The sequence below is a fragment of the Vicugna pacos genome, chromosome 9 (genome assembly GCF_048564905.1).
Source record: "Vicugna pacos chromosome 9, VicPac4, whole genome shotgun sequence".
NCBI lineage: Eukaryota > Metazoa > Chordata > Mammalia > Artiodactyla > Camelidae > Vicugna > Vicugna pacos.
In genome coordinates this window covers 2474019-2490779 of record NC_132995.1, presented here as the reverse complement: position 1 = coordinate 2490779, position 16761 = coordinate 2474019, and the positions used below count along the sequence as shown (strand labels likewise).

Genomic DNA, 16761 nt, shown 5'->3' with positions numbered 1-16761 from the left:
TCGTGGGGAGCGAGGCATCCCTGGGCAAAGGCATCCTCTTGCCCGCCAGGAGGCGGTAATGCGAGCTTATTTGCCTCCCGGAAGTGCCCGCTACGTCGTCTTCTGCGCCTGCGCGGCGGGAGAAGGGGGGGGCGGCGACGCTCCTGTGAGGGTGCCGCGGCAACCAGGAAAGGGCGGCCTTGCTTAACGGTTGGGAATGCAGTACCTTCCCGGGAAGAGGAGAGAGTCTCGCGCACGCGCGCTGTGGGCTCTAGAACCCGTCCATCTCCCGGAGCAGTAATAAACCTCGTCTCACATCGGCTTCTACGCAGGCGCAGAAGCCCATCTCGCTTCCCTCGCCTTTCACCCTGCGCAGGCGCAGAGAGCCGCACTGGCAACCTCCGCAGCGGCCGCGCGCTCTCTTCATCCCGCTGGCTGCTTTTTGTCTCTCGCAATCTTCTTAGGCCCTCCGCAAGATCAGCCCTTCTTTTCCTCCCCTTTCCCCACCCGGAGAGCCCGGTGCCGAGAGCCGGGACCCTACCCCTCTTCTGTTTCCCTTCCCCTAATCCACCTCGCCTCCGTTCTCCCTCCCTTTTCGGCTCCCGAAGCCGGAAGGAGCCGAAGTGCTGACGGAAAAAGCCGAAGCTGTTTCCAGTGAGTGAGGCCTTCCCGAAGCAGCAGGCGGAGGGAACCGAAGCTCTCCGAGAGGGGAGGAGTGTGCTGTTGGAATCTCCGGAAAGAGCCGAAGTTTGGAAACGAGCTTAATCTCTGGCTGGGCCCGAAGGTGAGCGCCGGAAACCTTCGGAAAGTGCCGAAGTCCGGGACGGTTAGGATTGTCGGAAGTAGTCGATTGCTTGGACAGGGCTGGTGGAGAAGAGCGGGGAGAGTCTGCGGAAGACACCAAAGACTGGGACGATTTGAATTTTCTGAAGAAGTCGAATTCTTGGTAGGGGGGCGGTGCTGGGCGCAGAGGAACGCAAGGACCTACGGAAACACCCGAACCTTGAAGAGCTAGTATCCGAAAAGTTACGAAAACCTGGGAAGCCGGCGAAATTCTCGCTTCGGGTGTTTTCGGAAGCAGCCGAAGCCGCTGCTCCCTACGCTTTCCTTTACGGCCCGGAAATAGCCGACGCGTTTCGGAGCCAGGCCCTGGGGGGAGGGGCGCCTCGCGGGAGGGCTAGTGGGGAGAGGGGCGGAGCCGGGGCGGGGCGGGCGGCCGGGGCTTGACTAGGTAGGAGGCGGCGGAACGCCGGCGGCGGCCGGAAGTAGCCGAAGCAAGCGGCGGAAGTAGCCGAAGTAGCCGGAGCAGGCGCGCGGCAAGGCGAGGCGAGAGCTGCACAGGGCCCTACGCGGCCGCCTCAGCATGTCGGACTTCGACGAGTTCGAGCGGCAGCTCAACGAGAATAAGCAAGGTGAGGGCGCCGGGGGCGCGGGGCGGCGGGCGGGGCGGCTCTTGGCTTCCCTCCGTGTTCCCCCGCCATTTTCCCCTCTCGCTTCCCCCTCTCAGGGCCGCGCGGCGCCCCCCCCGGCCGCGGCGCGCGCCTCGTTCACGTGACCTCCCGGCGTGCCGGCGCGCGGGAGGGGAGGGGCGGCGGCGCGGGCCTGGGGCGCATGCGCGGCGTGCTCTGTCCCGCGGCCCACGTGGTCCCCGGTGGCGGTGGCTCGGCTCCGCGAACTTCGCCAGGTGTCCCTTCGCGGACTTCTTTTTAATCTGTGAAGGGGATTATATGGATGGGGTCCCACAACCCCGCCTTTTCTCCCGCTGCCTAGGCACTTCCGCTTCCGGCCGAGCCCGCGGCCCGGATCTCCACGCCCCCTTTGTTCCAAAATGGCGGTTGTGCGCCCCCTTCACGTGGGCGCGGGCAGGGCGAAGCGTGGGGCCATCCTCGCAACGCCGTCTTTGGGCCTCTCCCTGCGGATCGGCGCGTGTGAGGCGAGTCCCTCGTGGAAGAGGGTCGCATTTTCGTGTTAAGCGTGTCCCCGCCGCGTGCGCACAGTTCCCTTACCCGGGGCTTTGCAGTCCCGACGATCACAGTATGGCGTGTTTGCCGCCCAGCTCTCCTCAGCGGGAGGCACAGACCCGACATCCTGTTCGATCCCAAACTCGGGGCGCCTACACCTACACTCATGTCTTCTCGGCGTGGAGATGGGGACCTGGTTCACCCGGGAGCCAGGGAGACAAGTTCCCCCAGGCCATGCCGAGTCCAGGCTCGGGGCCGCGCTAGTGTTGATGCGTGTGGTACTCCCAGAATGTTATAAGTCGGGGAGAGAAGATCGGCGTTTAAAACATTTCTCTTGTATTCCTATTACGGCTTGTGAGTGAGGAACCTTAGGCCTTTGGGAAGGTGTCGGGCTTGAGTCTTAAGCTGTCTGTGTTCAGAGGGTCGCTGGGATTCCTTTTCAACTCAGCCTAGAGTTGGGTAGGGGGTGGCTGGGTTAGGAGACAGTCCTGGAGAAGACGTCACGTTTCGGAGTGCCCACGGGGTGTCTGCTCATGTACCGCATAGCAGCACAGGCTGTGGAGGTGAGCAGACCTGGGTTCTGGTTCCCGAGTTTTACTTAGCTGTGATACTTTAATATTTCTGTGCTTGTTTTCTCGTGTAGTGACTGTCATTGATTTGGTTGCTGGGTTTCTGGAATTAACAGGGTGAGAGTAATGATAGTTGGAGTGAAACTTTGAGCACATGCCTTCCTTGTGGCAGGCACTTTGCTAAGCTCTTCCTTAGTTTTTCTAAGTGGATTCTTGTAATGACTCTTAGAGGCTGAAGTAATTTCTTTCCTTCCCTTTGCAGAAGAGGAAACAGGCTCAGGAAACTTAAAAAAACGTTTCCAGGTTTCAGCTAGTCAGAGACAGCTGGTATTAAATGGGGTAACATAAAAGGGTGGCTTGGCCTACATTAAGTGCCCAATAAGCAATATTTTTTCTTGTGAAGTAATCGCTGTTGTAATCTCTTGCTTGGAAGAAAGTAGACAGGCTGGCCTTTAGCTCAGATGGCGTCAGAGTTCGGAAAGGGCAGGACAAGGTGTTTTCCAAACGGCATTCTGCCAAGTTCCACACCTGGGGGTGGACGTGAGCGACATTTCAAGAAGAGAGAACTAAGGTTTAAAGGTTAGGTTGCTGTTGCGTGGTTTTATGCAGTTGGTAAGCCGAAAGGCTGAAACTGATCCTGAGCCTGTCTGGCTGCAGAACGATGTCCCGCAAGGCTGGACAGACAGGCAGGTAGAACTGATGGAGCCTTCCTGGGGGCACTTGGCAGATGTGCTGCTTGGTTTCTCCCTGGGTGTCTGCACTGGTACTGGGAAGCCCAGCCTTCAGCCCTGGCACATCCTCTGGGATGGTGGAGTTGTTCCAACAACAAGGTGGCCACAGCATTTTAAGCAACCGAAGCTGTCATTCTGTTCTCGTCTGTTCAGGATCAGTACGTGCGTTGGGGGAGCTACTTTTGCCTTAAGGGGAAGCTTTGCATCCGTGTTGCTCTGCCCATGGGTTTTTGTCTCTGTGGTCCAGCCTCCTCCAGGCTTCAGCTCCTACCTAGTGCCCCTGTGTGTCCAGGGAATTAGTTTTCTTGAGTGTGTCCTAGGCACCCAGCAGGCACCATGTTTTCTGTGTGTCTGTTTCAGAGTCTAGGGTGCAGGAAAGGGTCTCAGGTTCACAGCCTGTGCCTCTTCTCAGTGTGGAGCCAGAGGCCCAGAGCCTTGGGCCAGACAGAGCTCCGTGCTGTGTTCCTGTGCTTACCTACTTTGCACTGTTGCCTGTTCCCTCTTGTCCCCTCCTGGCTCCAGTCTTTGATTTTTTTATGTTTAATCTTTTGTTTTCAAGGAGGTAATCCCACTGTCCCTAGGGTTTCCAGCCAGACCCGTAGTGTCTGCCCGTGTCATGTTCAGGAGTGTTGCCTGATGCTTAACTGCACTTGCTAACTCTTCAGGGTTCACGTCTAGGCTTCGCCATTCCCTTGCTTTTTGGCCATGGGCAAGTCACGTGACCTTCTTGTGCCTCAGTCTCCCCATCTGTTATGTGAACCTCTAGCAGTGTTTTCTCAAAGTAGTAGAGATTAAGTACTGGTAAAACTAGCACAGAATGTGCTTTTAGGAAGCATCCTAACGTTTGCTACAGCTTTTTTCCTTTCTGAGGTGTATGTTTTTACTGCTTTAGTGATTCTGGAGTTGAAATTCATGCACAAAAAGTTCACATTTAATTGCATCAAAAATGCATAAGATAAAGCAGCACAGAGGAGGCTAAGGTCTGCTCTGACGTCCCCTCCTGTTGCCTTGTCTTTCCCCGTCCCCAGACACATGGTAAAGCTTGTGAGTATGTTGAGACACGTCTGAGGGATACTTGAGGAGTCAGTGCAACTTAAAACCAAAAAAATACAGCACAACGTGGTGCTGGAGCTGCACCTCCTTCAGAGGGTGAAAGGTCTGTTGGGAGCAGAGGTTTCTGTGGTTTTGCTGGCAAGGCTGTGCGCAGTTTGTAGGTGCCACCTGCAGGGCAGGTGAGGGGAACCAGCTGCTGCTGGTGGGGAGCTCTGGAGAAGGCCCCCAGCCCAGCTCTTGTCCTTGGCTCAGAGAAGGTGGGGGTGTGCGGGGGTGGGCGGGTCGGAGGAGCGTGGTGCCTCCCCCTTCAGACCAGATTCAGAGTCGCCTTACCAGAGGAGGGTATTCTGCATTATTCACCTGGTGGGGAAGGGATGGGTTGGGTTTCCCTGCTTCCCAGGCACGTGGGAGCCTGCCTGGCACCCGACCCCGGGGCCTGATGGTGGGCTGTGGGGGCCAGCTGGTTGAGGATGTCTTTCCTGAGGGGTTGCTGGGTCCCTTCAGGAAAACATCATTGGGTCTCTTGATTCCCCAGCCTCTAGCCCTGCCCCTCTCAGGGACGACCCTGGGGTCAGGCCCCTCAGCCCTCGAGGGGGACCAGGAGCCAGCCTCCTCTGTCTTCTCTGGCTCCCCAGCTCCTCCTGAGCATCCTCAGGTATCTTACACCCCTGGGCACTTGCAGGCCCTGTCCCCTCAGGTAACCAGCTCCCACCCCTGGTCCTGCAGGGTCCTTGGACTCGCTGTGCTCTGTCCCCTCCTCCATCGAGCCCCTTTCCCTTGGGGGTGGCCTCCCCTGGGCTGGGGCATGGCCACCAGTGTGTGCGGGTGGGTTGGGCCGCGTCCTCCCTCAGCTCATCCTCTCCCCCCTCGTCCAGAGCGTGACAAGGAGAACCGGCACCGGAAGCGCAGCCACAGCCGCTCTCGAAGCCGGGACCGCAAGCGCCGCAGCCGGAGTCGCGACCGGCGCAACCGGGACCAGCGGAGCGCTTCCCGGGACAGGCGGCGACGCAGGTACCAGGGCACGGCCCAGCTGGGTCAGCCCGGGGAGGGGACGGGGCTGCATCCTGGGGCTCCGGCCGAGCTGCTCCTCTCTGCGCATCTGGGGGAGGGCTCTGCTGCCGTCTGTCTCCTTCAGTTTTCCCGTTTCTGGGGTTTCCTTTGGTTTCTGGGGGGGTTGTTGGTACAGCAGGTTCCAGGCGAGTCTGGAGACAGGGTGTCACTCTGTCTCTTCCTTTGTGAGGGGCTCCCTCCTACCCCGCCTCCAGCCCGGGTTCTTCTCTGTCCCCTCTGTGCTTCTCTGGGGCTGTCCAGGAAGAGGGAGTCCTTGGAGCGGGGCAGCACCTCCGCCCTGGCTCTGGGATGGCAGTTTTCTGTTCTTCTAACGCCTCTTCCCTCTTTGGCGCCCCTCTGTTCTCTCTGCCCCTAGGTGAGGAAGGCGGGATAGGTGGAAGTCCTCCTGCCTCCTCCCACCTCAGTCTCTCCAACTAGAGAGTGGTCTGTCTGGCCCTTCCTCCCTTCCTTGCGTTCTCCTGCCGGGGGTGGGGTCTGGGGGAAATGAAATGGCAGGGCCGAGGGGGCCTGCCCCAGCCCTGGGGCTCAGTGCCCTTGGGGGGGTGTGGCGTGTGGGGAAGACGAGGGTCCCCAGTCACCCCTCCCCATACCTTTCCCTCCCACCCCCCAGCAAACCTTTGACCAGAGGCGCTAAAGAGGAGCACGGTGGATTGATGTGAGCTTCTCTTCCTGCCCCCTCACCCCGACGTCCATGCCCTTGGCCTCCCGCCCCGCGTACCCTGCCCCGTCCTTGTCCAGCCCTGGCCCAAGCACTGGGGAGGAGAGTCCACCTGCCTTGAAACAGCACCCTCCCGGGGCCTGGGCGCGGCCCTAACCCAGATCCGCTCCCTCCTGGAGAGGGCTGAGCTGGGGGGGAACCGAGGGGAGCCTGGGGGTGCTCGCAGGCCCCCCTCTGGTCAGACTGAGGTTGCCCTGCCCCGCTCTCCCCTCCCCCCTCCCCCAGTCGTTCCCCCCGCCATGAGAAGAAGAAGAAGGTCCGTAAATACTGGGACGTGCCACCACCCGGCTTTGAGCACATCACCCCCATGCAGTACAAGGCCATGCAAGGTAGGCTCTGGCTGTGCTCTGCCACCCTTGGGCCCCGTCCTTGGGGTTGAAGGGTTGAGGGGTGAGGTTTGCACCCTGGGTCTTCTGCCTTCTGCCTTTTGAAGCTCTCATGGTAGGGTTGGGGCTGGGAGGAGGCCAGGGTGATGGCCTGGCTCTTCAGAGGTAGTGGTGGCCAGTGTTTGATGGTGCTGCTGCCAAGTGGGCCCATGGGGAGTGTTGAGGGTGTGCGGGGCGGGTCCAGGCTCACCCTGATGGCCTCCAATCCTGTTCTGTCCCTCCTGAAGCTGCGGGTCAGATTCCAGCCACCGCCCTTCTCCCCACCATGACCCCTGACGGTCTGGCTGTGACCCCAACACCGGTGCCCGTGGTCGGGAGCCAGATGACCAGACAGGCCCGGCGCCTCTACGTGGGCAACATCCCCTTTGGCATCACTGAGGTACTGCCCTCCCCTGCCCTCCCCCGCCCCTACCTCTCCCTATCCCCTACCTGTTCCTCCCCTTCCCCCACCCCCCCCCCAACCTGCACGGGTCAGACTCCGCTCCTGCAAGACCCCCCGGCCCCCTCCCAGACGGACCGATGGAGTTGAGCCAGCCAGGGGCCGGGCTGCGGGTGGCCCTCTCCCTCCTTCCTCTTCCCTCTCCCCTCTCCCCTCCCCTACCTCCTCCAGCCACCCAGGGATCAGCACACACAGAACGTTCCTACGAGTCCACGAATCCGAATCCGTGTCGAGAGAGACAGAGAGGGAGACTCGGACACACACACACACACACACACACAGACGCACGCCCCAGTTTTCTGACACGCCTCTTGTTCTCTGCCGCCTGTCCCCATCCTCTTCCCACCTCCCTCCCATGGTCGCTGTTCTTTTATTTTTGATCGCCCTGACCTTCCCCACCTTCCCCACCGCTCCTCTCCCCTCCCCTCCCCCACCCCTTCCCGTGGCACCCCCGAGAATCCCGAGATCAAAGAGTTGTTTCCATTTCTCTTTAAAGTGAAATATTGTGGGGCTGAGATCCCTCGTAGCAACAAAAAGTTTGCTACCATCGTCGAAGGCAAGTAAGGTCCATTCTGACTTTCTCAACCTGCACTTTGCTACATTTGATAAACCAGCCCCCGGACTCCAGGGCCAGGTCCCTCCACATCACTCTTTTCTCCTCCCCTCCCACCCGCCCCCTCCCTCCCTCCACCCTGCGCCCCCCCTCCGCCCTGCCCCTCTGCCCCCCTGCCCCTCTCTTTCTCTGACTCGGGCTCTCTCTCCTGTCTGCTGCTCTTCTTCTTTTCTGCTCTTTTCTCTTATTGTCACTGTGGGCTGTCTTTTCTGTACGTGTTCTGCCCTTGTTCTCTCTGCTGTGTGTTTCTCTCCTGTCCCTGTCGTGGTTTCCCTGCATCTCTCTTGAACACTTTCTCCTCCCCTCCTGCCTGGGGCCCCGTGGCTCTCCCCACACCCCCGGCCTGCCTCCTGGCCTCTGGCTGTCTCCCTCTGCTGCTGCCCCATCTTCTCTGCTCTTTCTCCTGCTTCTGTTCCTGCTGTGGATCTCTATGCCCCACCCATATTCCACTGTCCCTCCCCCCTCCCCACCCCTCTCCCCTTACTCCCCACCCCTCTGTGTCTCCCTCTCTCACCCTCCCCTCCTCTCTCCACCTCCCTTCCCCCGCCCCCCCCTGTCTCCTCTTCCCTCTGCAGGAGGCCATGATGGACTTCTTCAACGCCCAGATGCGCCTGGGGGGGCTGACCCAGGCCCCCGGCAACCCCGTCTTGGCTGTGCAGATTAACCAGGACAAGAACTTTGCCTTCTTGGAGGTGAGCTGGGCATGTGGTGGGGGTCAGGGAGGTGTGTGCTGCTCCCGGCCCCAGCCCCTCTGCCACAGCCCTTGGTCCCACTCGGCCCTCCCACAGTCTGTACTCCACCGGTCACTGTCCCAGAGGCCTCAGGGTTGGGTGGTTGGACATCACTCACCCTGCCGCTCACCACCCCCTTTTCTTTTCTTCAGTTCCGCTCAGTGGATGAGACAACCCAGGCTATGGCCTTCGATGGCATCATCTTCCAGGGCCAGTCGCTGAAGATCCGCCGGCCCCACGACTACCAGCCCCTGCCTGGCATGTCGGAGAACCCCTCTGTCTACGTGCCTGGTGAGTGGGGGAGCGGCATGAGCGTGGCAGAAGGGGCGTGTTTTCTCGTCCCACCCTCCAGACTATTGCGAGCTGAATGTCTCCCCATTTGGTAGCGTGGCCCGGAGAGGGTGAACTGTGAACTGCTTGAGGACACACGTCTTGTACGTGGCAGCCGGGACCAGAGCAGAGGTGCCGTGGGACATGAAGACCCCGCTGGACCTCGGGGTCAGTGTGAGGGGCGCAGCATGTGCGCATCAGTGCAGGCCGGCAGTTTTGTCAGGGGAGCTCCTGGTGTGGGGTCTGACCCCTGGGTGACCTCTCGTCTTGGTGCTTCCAGGGACTCCTGTCCTCTGGCCGCTGCCTGCAGCTGTGTTGGGTGCTGTCCCGGACTGATAGGCAACAGCAGGCCTGGGGGTTGCAAAGCGTTTTCTGTCAAGGGCAGAGAGTAAGCCTCGCAGGCCATTGGTCTGTTGAAACTGTTCTGCAGCTGTAACAGGAGAGCAGCCCAGCCCACGCCTGAGTGAACGGGTGTGGCTGCGTCCTCCATGCTGCCTTTGTGGATGCTGGTGTGCCGTGCACGTGCAGCAGAGTGACCTTCCAGAAAGCTTGCAGGCCGCACAGGAATGGGAAGTGCAGCTTGAACCGCAGGCTGTTTCCTGACCTCTGCGGCTGGCTGGTGGGGTGTCAGTGAGGCTTGGGGCCTGTGGGGGGTGGGGAGCGCCAGAGCTGGAGGATCCAGTGCTGCTGTAGCTGAGCTGGGGGCTCAGGTCTCGAGCCCCTGGGTTTGTTCTGGCCAAGGAAGGGTGAGCACTGGTGTGCTCTGGCTATGAGGGGAACTGGCCAGGCCCTTGGAGTTTGAGAACGTGGGGCCCACTGGCTGAGGCTTCCCACTGAAGGACACCTTTTAGAAGCTGAGTCAGCTCTTCACTGTCACACAGGGACACGGGGTCCCAGAGAAGGTGGGGCTAAGACCCAGGGCTGGGTCCCTGGCTCTTCTCCAGTGCTTTCCACCACAACAGTTTGGGTAAATTCAGCACTTCTCTTTAAGTTGTAAAGAAAAGGAGGTGTCTCTGGCAATTCATGTGTGCATATGTCTGGGACCATCTCCCAAATCAAGCTTCAGGACATTCGTTTGTGCCTCTTCCCAGTAAATTCAGTGTGTTAACCCACTCTTATTTATTCAGGGAGCCTATCTCTTGCCTGTGCTGTATGGAAGTGTGCCCTGTGAATCACGTGTTGGTCTTTGTGAATGTCTCTTAGTATAGTGTTGGGCAGGTGTGGCTGCTGCCTGCTTTTTAAATAAAGACTTATTGGCACGGAGCCACTCCCACTTGTGCATGGTTGAGGCTGCTTTTGTGCCACAGTGGCCCAGTAGTGACAGAGACCATGTGGCCCACTGACTGAAAATACTTGCCACCTGGCCTTTTCCTGCTGTGGTGTGTGCAGAGGGGACAGCGAAGCTCGGGCGAGATCAGTGGGATCCCGGGCGAGGTAGCTGGACTCCAGACTCGGCCTCCCTGCCTCCCTCACTGTCTCCCACGTGTCCCCTTCCCCCATGGACATGGAGGTATCGCAGGTACAGGGCCAGTCCTCGATCACAGGCTCTGTCACTGGTGAAGCAATAGAAAGATCATTCGCTGATCTTCTCTCTGGGATTTGCCTGTCCAGAGAGGCCTGGGGGTCCCGCGCCGGTAGCCAGGCAAGTCCATTCTCCCCTTGGGCGTAGGGGGTGGCAGGAAGCCTGATTCTGCCTGCAAATTAAACGTCTCTGGTTTAACTTTCTCTTTTTCAGTAATAAAGCTAATGTTTTGATCTTCTGTTGTCCTACTCTAAAAGAAAAAATCAGTTTTACAATTAAAGGGGAAAAACATGGTAAAATTCAGCAGATATTACTGGTTGGAGAAGAAGCAGTTGGGCAGGGTGGCAGGTAGCTTCCTCACCTTGGTGAGAGTGCGGATGCAGAGCTGGGAAAGCGCCTCATTGGGCACGGGGAGACCTTGAGTACACTCCCCGCCGTCAGGCCCCGCCGTCCAGCGCTGATGTGGGCTGCTGGTCGTTCCTTCCGAGACAAGATGGAAATTGGGAGCAGGGAAAGCCTGTCTTTGGAGGCCAGAAGGTGCAGTCATCTTTGAATTTGTGTGTCCAGCATAATGCTGAGCGCCTGCCTACCTTGTTCCAGGCTCACCCCTTGGTTCAGGAATGCTCCCACTCTGCCTCCAGTGGCTTCTACCTGTGGGGCCTTCCCAACGTGCTCAGCAGGCTCGTAGGGGCCGGGGCACAGCAGTGTGTGAGGTGACCCTGCAGGGAAAGAAAGATATCTTGGTCTCTTGGTGTCCAAGGTGGCCTTCAGGGTCTGTGGCCCTTGTTCCCAGAATGCTGCTGCTCCTCCCTCCTTGGATGAGCCGGGTCTCAGTCTTCTGCACACCCCACGGTCCCACCCTGATGGGTCCTGGCGGTCAGAGTGGCTGGGTGGGTGCCAGCACTTCTGCAGGGCTGTACGGGCTGGAGTGGGTGGGGTGGCAGTGGGAGAGCGAGCACTTCTCCACCGGCACAGTGGCTATGTCTGGGGGTCTTCCCTTCGCCTTGTCCCTCACCTGTGCTGTCCCAGGGTCAGGAGGAGGTGGAAGGGGCCACCTGGTGCTGTGTTGCCAAGGAAGGAAAGGCTGTGCTGCTGAACTCAGAAGTCAGGAGCAGGTCAGACTGGATGGGTGGTGGGTCGAGTTTCCACCCTCTCGTGTTCAGATGGCACGCTGGAGCTCTTCAAAGCGCACTCCCGATGGGGAGGCTCCAGGAATTGAATGACGGATCTCGAAGCCTGCAGAGAACTGGGCTGAGACGTGGCAGGCGCTGGTCTCCGAGGGCGGGGATGGGGGTGGATGTGCGGTAGTCATTAAACTGCTGAGCTGATGTGACCCCACTTGTGGGGGCCAGGGTGCTGAGTGAATCCGGCATGTCCCAGCCCTCATAGGTGCGGAACGGCATGGCCCTTCGAAGGCACACACGACCAAGGGCAGAGAATGACTCAGGGCTAGTTTAGCTGTGCTAAGTGCAGGACCGCAGGGGAAAGGATGGAGGGGCATAATGGGGAGGCCCGATGCAAGCAGAGGGTGATGGGAACGGGCTCTGCATTGAGGTTTGAAGGATGAAGGATGAACTGTGAGTGTCATCGTGACCTCTCGCCAGTAGTTTGAGAACCAAGGGGACCTGCCTGGGTCACACAGCAGCAGGTGGCAGGTTTGGGGTGTGAGCTCGTGTCTCTGACCCCAGGGCCCCCAGTGTGCTGCTGTGTCATGCTGGTTTGTCACAGCGCATCCCAAGGAGTGCTGCTGGTGTGAGCCTTGGAGACTGGGCAGGTCTGAGAGTCGCAGCTGCCAGGGGGAGTGCAGGCCTGTTTTTGCCACTCAGGCGTGACGGGCCTCTCCCTGGAGACTTCCCTGTGTGTGGGTAATGACCTTGTGCTGGGAATTGAAGTCCATCTACTCGCTTCTCTCTTCAGGAGTCGTGTCCACCGTGGTCCCAGACTCTGCCCACAAGCTGTTCATCGGAGGCTTGCCCAACTACCTGAATGATGACCAGGTAGACCCTGCCTCCTCCTGCCCCACCCGGCCCTTGCTCACTCCCACGCACACACAGACACACACGCGCGCACACGCTGACGGAGTCTGGGCCTGCCGCAGGTGAAAGAGCTGCTGACGTCGTTCGGGCCTCTCAAGGCCTTCAACCTGGTCAAGGACAGCGCCACGGGGCTCTCCAAGGGGTACGCCTTCTGTGAGTACGTGGACATCAACGTCACGGATCAGGTGAGCCCCCGGCCCCTGCACTGGTGTATCTGCCCTCACCCCTACCTGCAGTGTATCCACGCTGAGGTCTTCCCTCTTCGAGGTGGGCGGGAGGAGGCCAGCCTGAAGCAGGACCTGGGGGCCCCTTCCCTCCATTCTGGCTCTTTCCAAGCCCTCACCCCTTCGCCTTCCCCTCTCCCCCACTGATGCCCAGCTCTGGGTATTGGGGCTTTGGGGAGGTGTCAGGCTCTGGTCTCTGACCTGCACCTCTCCCCTGCGCCCCCACCCCTCGTCCTCCAAATGCAGGCCATCGCAGGGCTGAACGGGATGCAGCTGGGGGATAAGAAACTGCTTGTCCAGAGGGCCAGTGTGGGAGCCAAGAATGCCACGCTGGTGAGCCCCCCGGCACGTCATCTTCCATTGGCTCGGGGGACACCTGGGGGTGGGAAGGGGCCGGGCGGGGCCAGGCGGGTCCTCCTAAGCTCTGCCCTGGCTTTCCTTTAGGGAAGGGCATGGTCTTTCCCCAGAACAGCATCTGAGGGAGGCCGGGGGGGCCGCGGGGAGGCGGTCTTGGAGGGGGCGAGGGCCAGGTTGCCCCGTGACGCCCGTGCCTCTGCCGCCCCACAGAGCACCATCAACCAGACCCCTGTGACCCTGCAAGTGCCCGGCCTGATGAGCTCCCAGGTGCAGATGGGCGGCCACCCGACCGAGGTCCTGTGCCTCATGAACATGGTGCTGCCCGAGGAGCTGCTGGACGACGAGGAATATGAGGAGATCGTGGAGGACGTGCGGGACGAGTGCAGCAAGTATGGGCTAGTCAAGTCCATCGAGATCCCCCGGCCTGTGGACGGCGTGGAGGTGCCTGGCTGCGGAAAGGTGCGTGCGCATCCTTGCCCCACAGGGTGCCCTCACTCCCCCGACCCAGAGCACGCGAGCCTCCGGGGTGCAGGGCCTGTGGCAGGACTGCCTCGGTGCGCGGCCGAGGACTGGCCTCTGTGTCGGAGCCCCTCTGCTTCATGACTAGCTCTGTTAGGAAATTTTGTAGGGGTTCGGTCTTGTCTGTGCAGTGGGGAGAAAAGTGCTGGAAAGAGTCTCTGCAGCAGCCAACCCTTGTGTCTTCTGGTGCCAGGTACTCTGCTGAGCTCACCTGTGCTAACCCTGAGCTGTCCCCGCCCCTCCCCAGGCCTTCCTCCGAGGACACGGGCCTCACAGTCTAGGTTTTTGATTCCTGGGGTCTGGTTCTGAGCCCACTGAGTCACGTCGCCTCTGCCACGGGCCAGGTGTCAGCCCCTCACGCCAGCCCTCCGGAGCCTGGGAGCATTCGTGACTTGTGTCCCTTAGCTGCTCACCTAGGAAGCCCACACAGGCTGCCCTCGATAGTAGCTGGGAAGGGAGTGGGATCGCCCTGGGGGCTGTTTTTACGTAGTTTTTACGTAGCAGGCTGTAGTGACACCCAGTTACTGCAGCAGGCTGGCAGGGTCCTGGGTGGCAGGCAGCTGGCCTATGTGCTTGGGGACATCGAGGAGGCAGTGCAGCCAGAGGGGAGTGAAGCAGAGAGCAGTGGGGGTGGGCGTAGCAGACTTTGGAGGGCCAAGTGGGCCATACTTACATCCTAGTAAGAATGTCGAGTGTTCTGAGTGGAAGGGGAGGGGAGTGTTCACAAGGTCTTAACTGGAGGAATGCCTGGCATATAGAGGTGGCCCCCTTGTAATACGGTGGGGATGGGACCTACCTGGCTGAGAGTTTGGAGGGGCAGAGAGGTGGCAGTGGTGTGATCGGTCTCTCTGGAACTTTGGGAACTAATTGCTTGTGATCATCCGGGTGGAAGCTTTCTGGTTGAGAGCAGCGGCAGGAAGACGGAGAAGAGTCAGTGGCCTGTAAACGCCTGGACCCTGGTGGCTGATTTGGGGGTGCCGGGAGTCGGGGGGAGTCCAGTGAGCAGGTCAGACCTCTGGTTGGGCAGAAATGGTAGGGGAGAAGCCAGATGGGAGGGCTGGGAAAGGGGTGATGGTCAGGGTTGGGGGGCTGGCTTTGAGGTACTGAGATACCCCAGCAGAGATGTTGTGGGGCACTGCTTTCCAGGTGTGAAGTCTGGTAGACACACTGGTCCCCATTCTGGTGTCAGGCCGGATGAACTTGCCCAGGAAGCTGTGGAAAAGCATTGCTGGTGGGGGCAGAGGGGCAGGACAGGGCTGGAGGAGGAGGGTGGGGGGTCCTGCCCAGTCCAGACTCGGTCCCGACGTCTCGGTATCCGCTAGACTGGGGGAGCCTGGTGTGCCTGGGGGCTGAGTATTTGTGGGAAGTAAGAATAGAAAGACCCCGCCTGGTCTCTGGGATCAGCTTTTAAACTTCATTATCATTCTTTTCAAACATACGTAAGAGAAGAAAGAAAATGTCATAGTGGTAGAGTAATGTGTTACTTAAATCTTGTTATAGTACATATATCAGTATCATGGTGCACTGTCGCCCAGCTTCAAGTTACCAAAATCTTGTCATTCTTAATTTCTGTATTCAGCTCCCAGTTCCCCCTTCGTTGGCTGAAACGAAATATATCTCATATTTCACCTGAGATATTTAAGAACGTTTCTCTGTCTCAGCTACCGCTATTTTGGGCCTGGTAGTTCTTGCCTTGGGGTCTGTGCTGTGTGCTGTAGCCTGTTTAGCCCTGTCGCCAGCCTCCATGCTCTAGACGCCCGTAGTGTTATACATGCCTTTGTGCTGGTGAAAAACGCCTCCAGACATTGCCAAGTGTCCCCTGGGGACGTGGTCACCTTGGTTGAGAACTGCTATAAACAGGACTTTTAAACATTTTTAATGAAACCACACAATACTGTTAGTACATTAACAAAATTACCCTTAGTATCTACCTACCCACGCTGTGTTCATATTTCCCTTACTGTCTCATAAATGTCTTTTTACAGTTGGTTTGATCAAAATAAGGAACTGTACAATTTGGTTTCTAACTTTATTGTAATTTATCAGTTCTGTGTCACCTCCTCTCCCTTTTTTATTTTTTGAAAGCTGTGTTGCTTGTTGAAAGCTGTAGAGGCATTTATTTTATAGAGTTGGCCTTGTTCTGAATTAGGCTGGTTGTATCCACCCCTTCCTCTACTTCTGTAAACTGATGGTTCACACAGGATGAGAAGCTTGAGTAGATCAAGGTCCAGGTTTTTGCTTTAGAGTCAGACTGGGTTTGAATACTAATTATGAGCTTTCCTTACTTCATCCATTGGGGAAAACATGGCCCTTCGGGTGCTTGGTGCTGCGGAGACAATTCACACAAGTGACCCATCTCCTGGAGCTTGCCCCTGTTTGGTGGGGCTCTTGACTCCAGCTTGCCTCTGCCGTCACTCCATGCCTCTGCTCTGTTCTCTAGTTCTTTGATCTTGGGATGCTGGAGGATGTTTGGGTAGATGTCCCCAAACCTGCAGCGAGGTCTTCTTTCCCTCCATCTCACTCTTTTGGAGTTGTGGGTTTGGTTAGATGCTGGCTGGTTGCCGGGAGTGAGCCAGCTCATCCTTGGAGGCTGAGAGGCTGCTCTGTCTTCACAACCTGCCTCTTGTTCCCACAGATCTTCGTGGAGTTCACCTCTGTGTTTGACTGCCAGAAAGCCATGCAGGGCCTGACAGGTCGCAAGTTCGCCAACAGAGTGGTTGTCACAAAATACTGTGACCCCGACTCTTACCACCGCCGGGACTTCTGGTAGAGGCGGCAGGGGAGGGCAGGGGCAGGGCTGGTTGGGGACTTCTCCCCTGCCTGCTCCCCCTCTTTTTCCCCCTCTGAAGACGATGGGCAGAGGAGTGACAGCCGAATGACAACCGGCAGCAACTGGAATGGCAGCAATTAAGGGTGGGGGGTGGGCTGGGGGTTCGGGGCTGGGAGGGGGCTAGGGAAGTGCGCACACAGGCCCACACAGACACATGCACCCACAGACACAGAGGGAAGGGGTTGGGAGGGGTGCACAGCAGGGTGGGGTCCGACCCCCATGGCCCCTTCCCAAAACAGTCTCTCTTCCCTTATACCCCCTTTCTCTTCCCCTTCCCCACTGTAGAAACATAGCGTGTTTATATTTTATGGCCAAACTTTTGAATTTTGTTGTCCGGCCCCTGGTTCCCTGCCCTCTCCCCTTTCAGGACCACAGCTCCCGTCCTCTTGGCCTCTGGTCCTCTCCCCGGTGTCCTCCCTGGTTTCTTACATAGTTGATTCTCTCTTTAGTCTCCCTGGACCTGCCCCCCAGCCCCATGGACCCTGTCCCTCTCCTACTCTCTGTGGCAGTTTCATATTTGCTAAGACGAATTTGCTCATTAAACATTTTGTTGTATTTTACTTTATGGAGCTGCTGTGTGTCCGGTGTATGCAACTCTTCCTTCCCTTCCAGTTTTCAGGGTTCCCTTGGCCCCAGGCTGAAGCTCAGCTTGGGGTAGGGGAGGGCTCAGCTGTTACCAGCGTCGCCCAGGC

At 58.6% G+C, this 16761-nt stretch overlaps 1 protein-coding gene across 2 annotated transcripts; it reads left to right on the top strand.

The window, feature by feature from the left end:
• Positions 1-378: 378 nt before the first annotated feature.
• On the top strand, positions 379-16634 carry U2AF2 (U2 small nuclear RNA auxiliary factor 2). 2 transcript variants are annotated; one of them, XM_072968393.1, is made up of 12 exons: positions 379-1391; positions 5169-5304; positions 5975-6019; positions 6308-6411; positions 6696-6847; positions 8096-8212; positions 8404-8542; positions 12021-12100; positions 12202-12324; positions 12610-12696; positions 12931-13179; positions 15875-16634. In XM_072968393.1, exons 1-12 carry the CDS (start codon positions 1343-1345, stop codon positions 16007-16009), a joined length of 1416 nt encoding a protein of 471 aa, XP_072824494.1. In that variant the 5' UTR covers positions 379-1342; the 3' UTR covers positions 16010-16634. The 2 variants fall into 2 exon arrangements, with proteins under 2 accessions (XP_072824494.1, XP_072824493.1); XM_072968392.1 differs by having other exon boundaries at positions 1143-1391; positions 12610-12708.
• The last annotated feature ends 127 nt before the right edge of the window (positions 16635-16761 follow it).

What these genes read in the sequence shown, in the direction of transcription:
- U2AF2 (XM_072968392.1), top strand. Translation starts at nt 1,343, where the DNA reads ATGTCGGACTTCGACGAGTTCGAGCGGCAGCTCAACGAGAATAAGCAA. An exon ending in GCAGTACAAGGCCATGCAAG is followed by an intron (nt 6,412 to 6,695) that starts GTAGGCTCTGGC and finishes TCCCTCCTGAAG; the next exon opens with CTGCGGGTCAGATTCCAGCC. An exon ending in CCCCTCTGTCTACGTGCCTG is followed by an intron (nt 8,543 to 12,020) that starts GTGAGTGGGGGA and finishes TTCTCTCTTCAG; the next exon opens with GAGTCGTGTCCACCGTGGTC.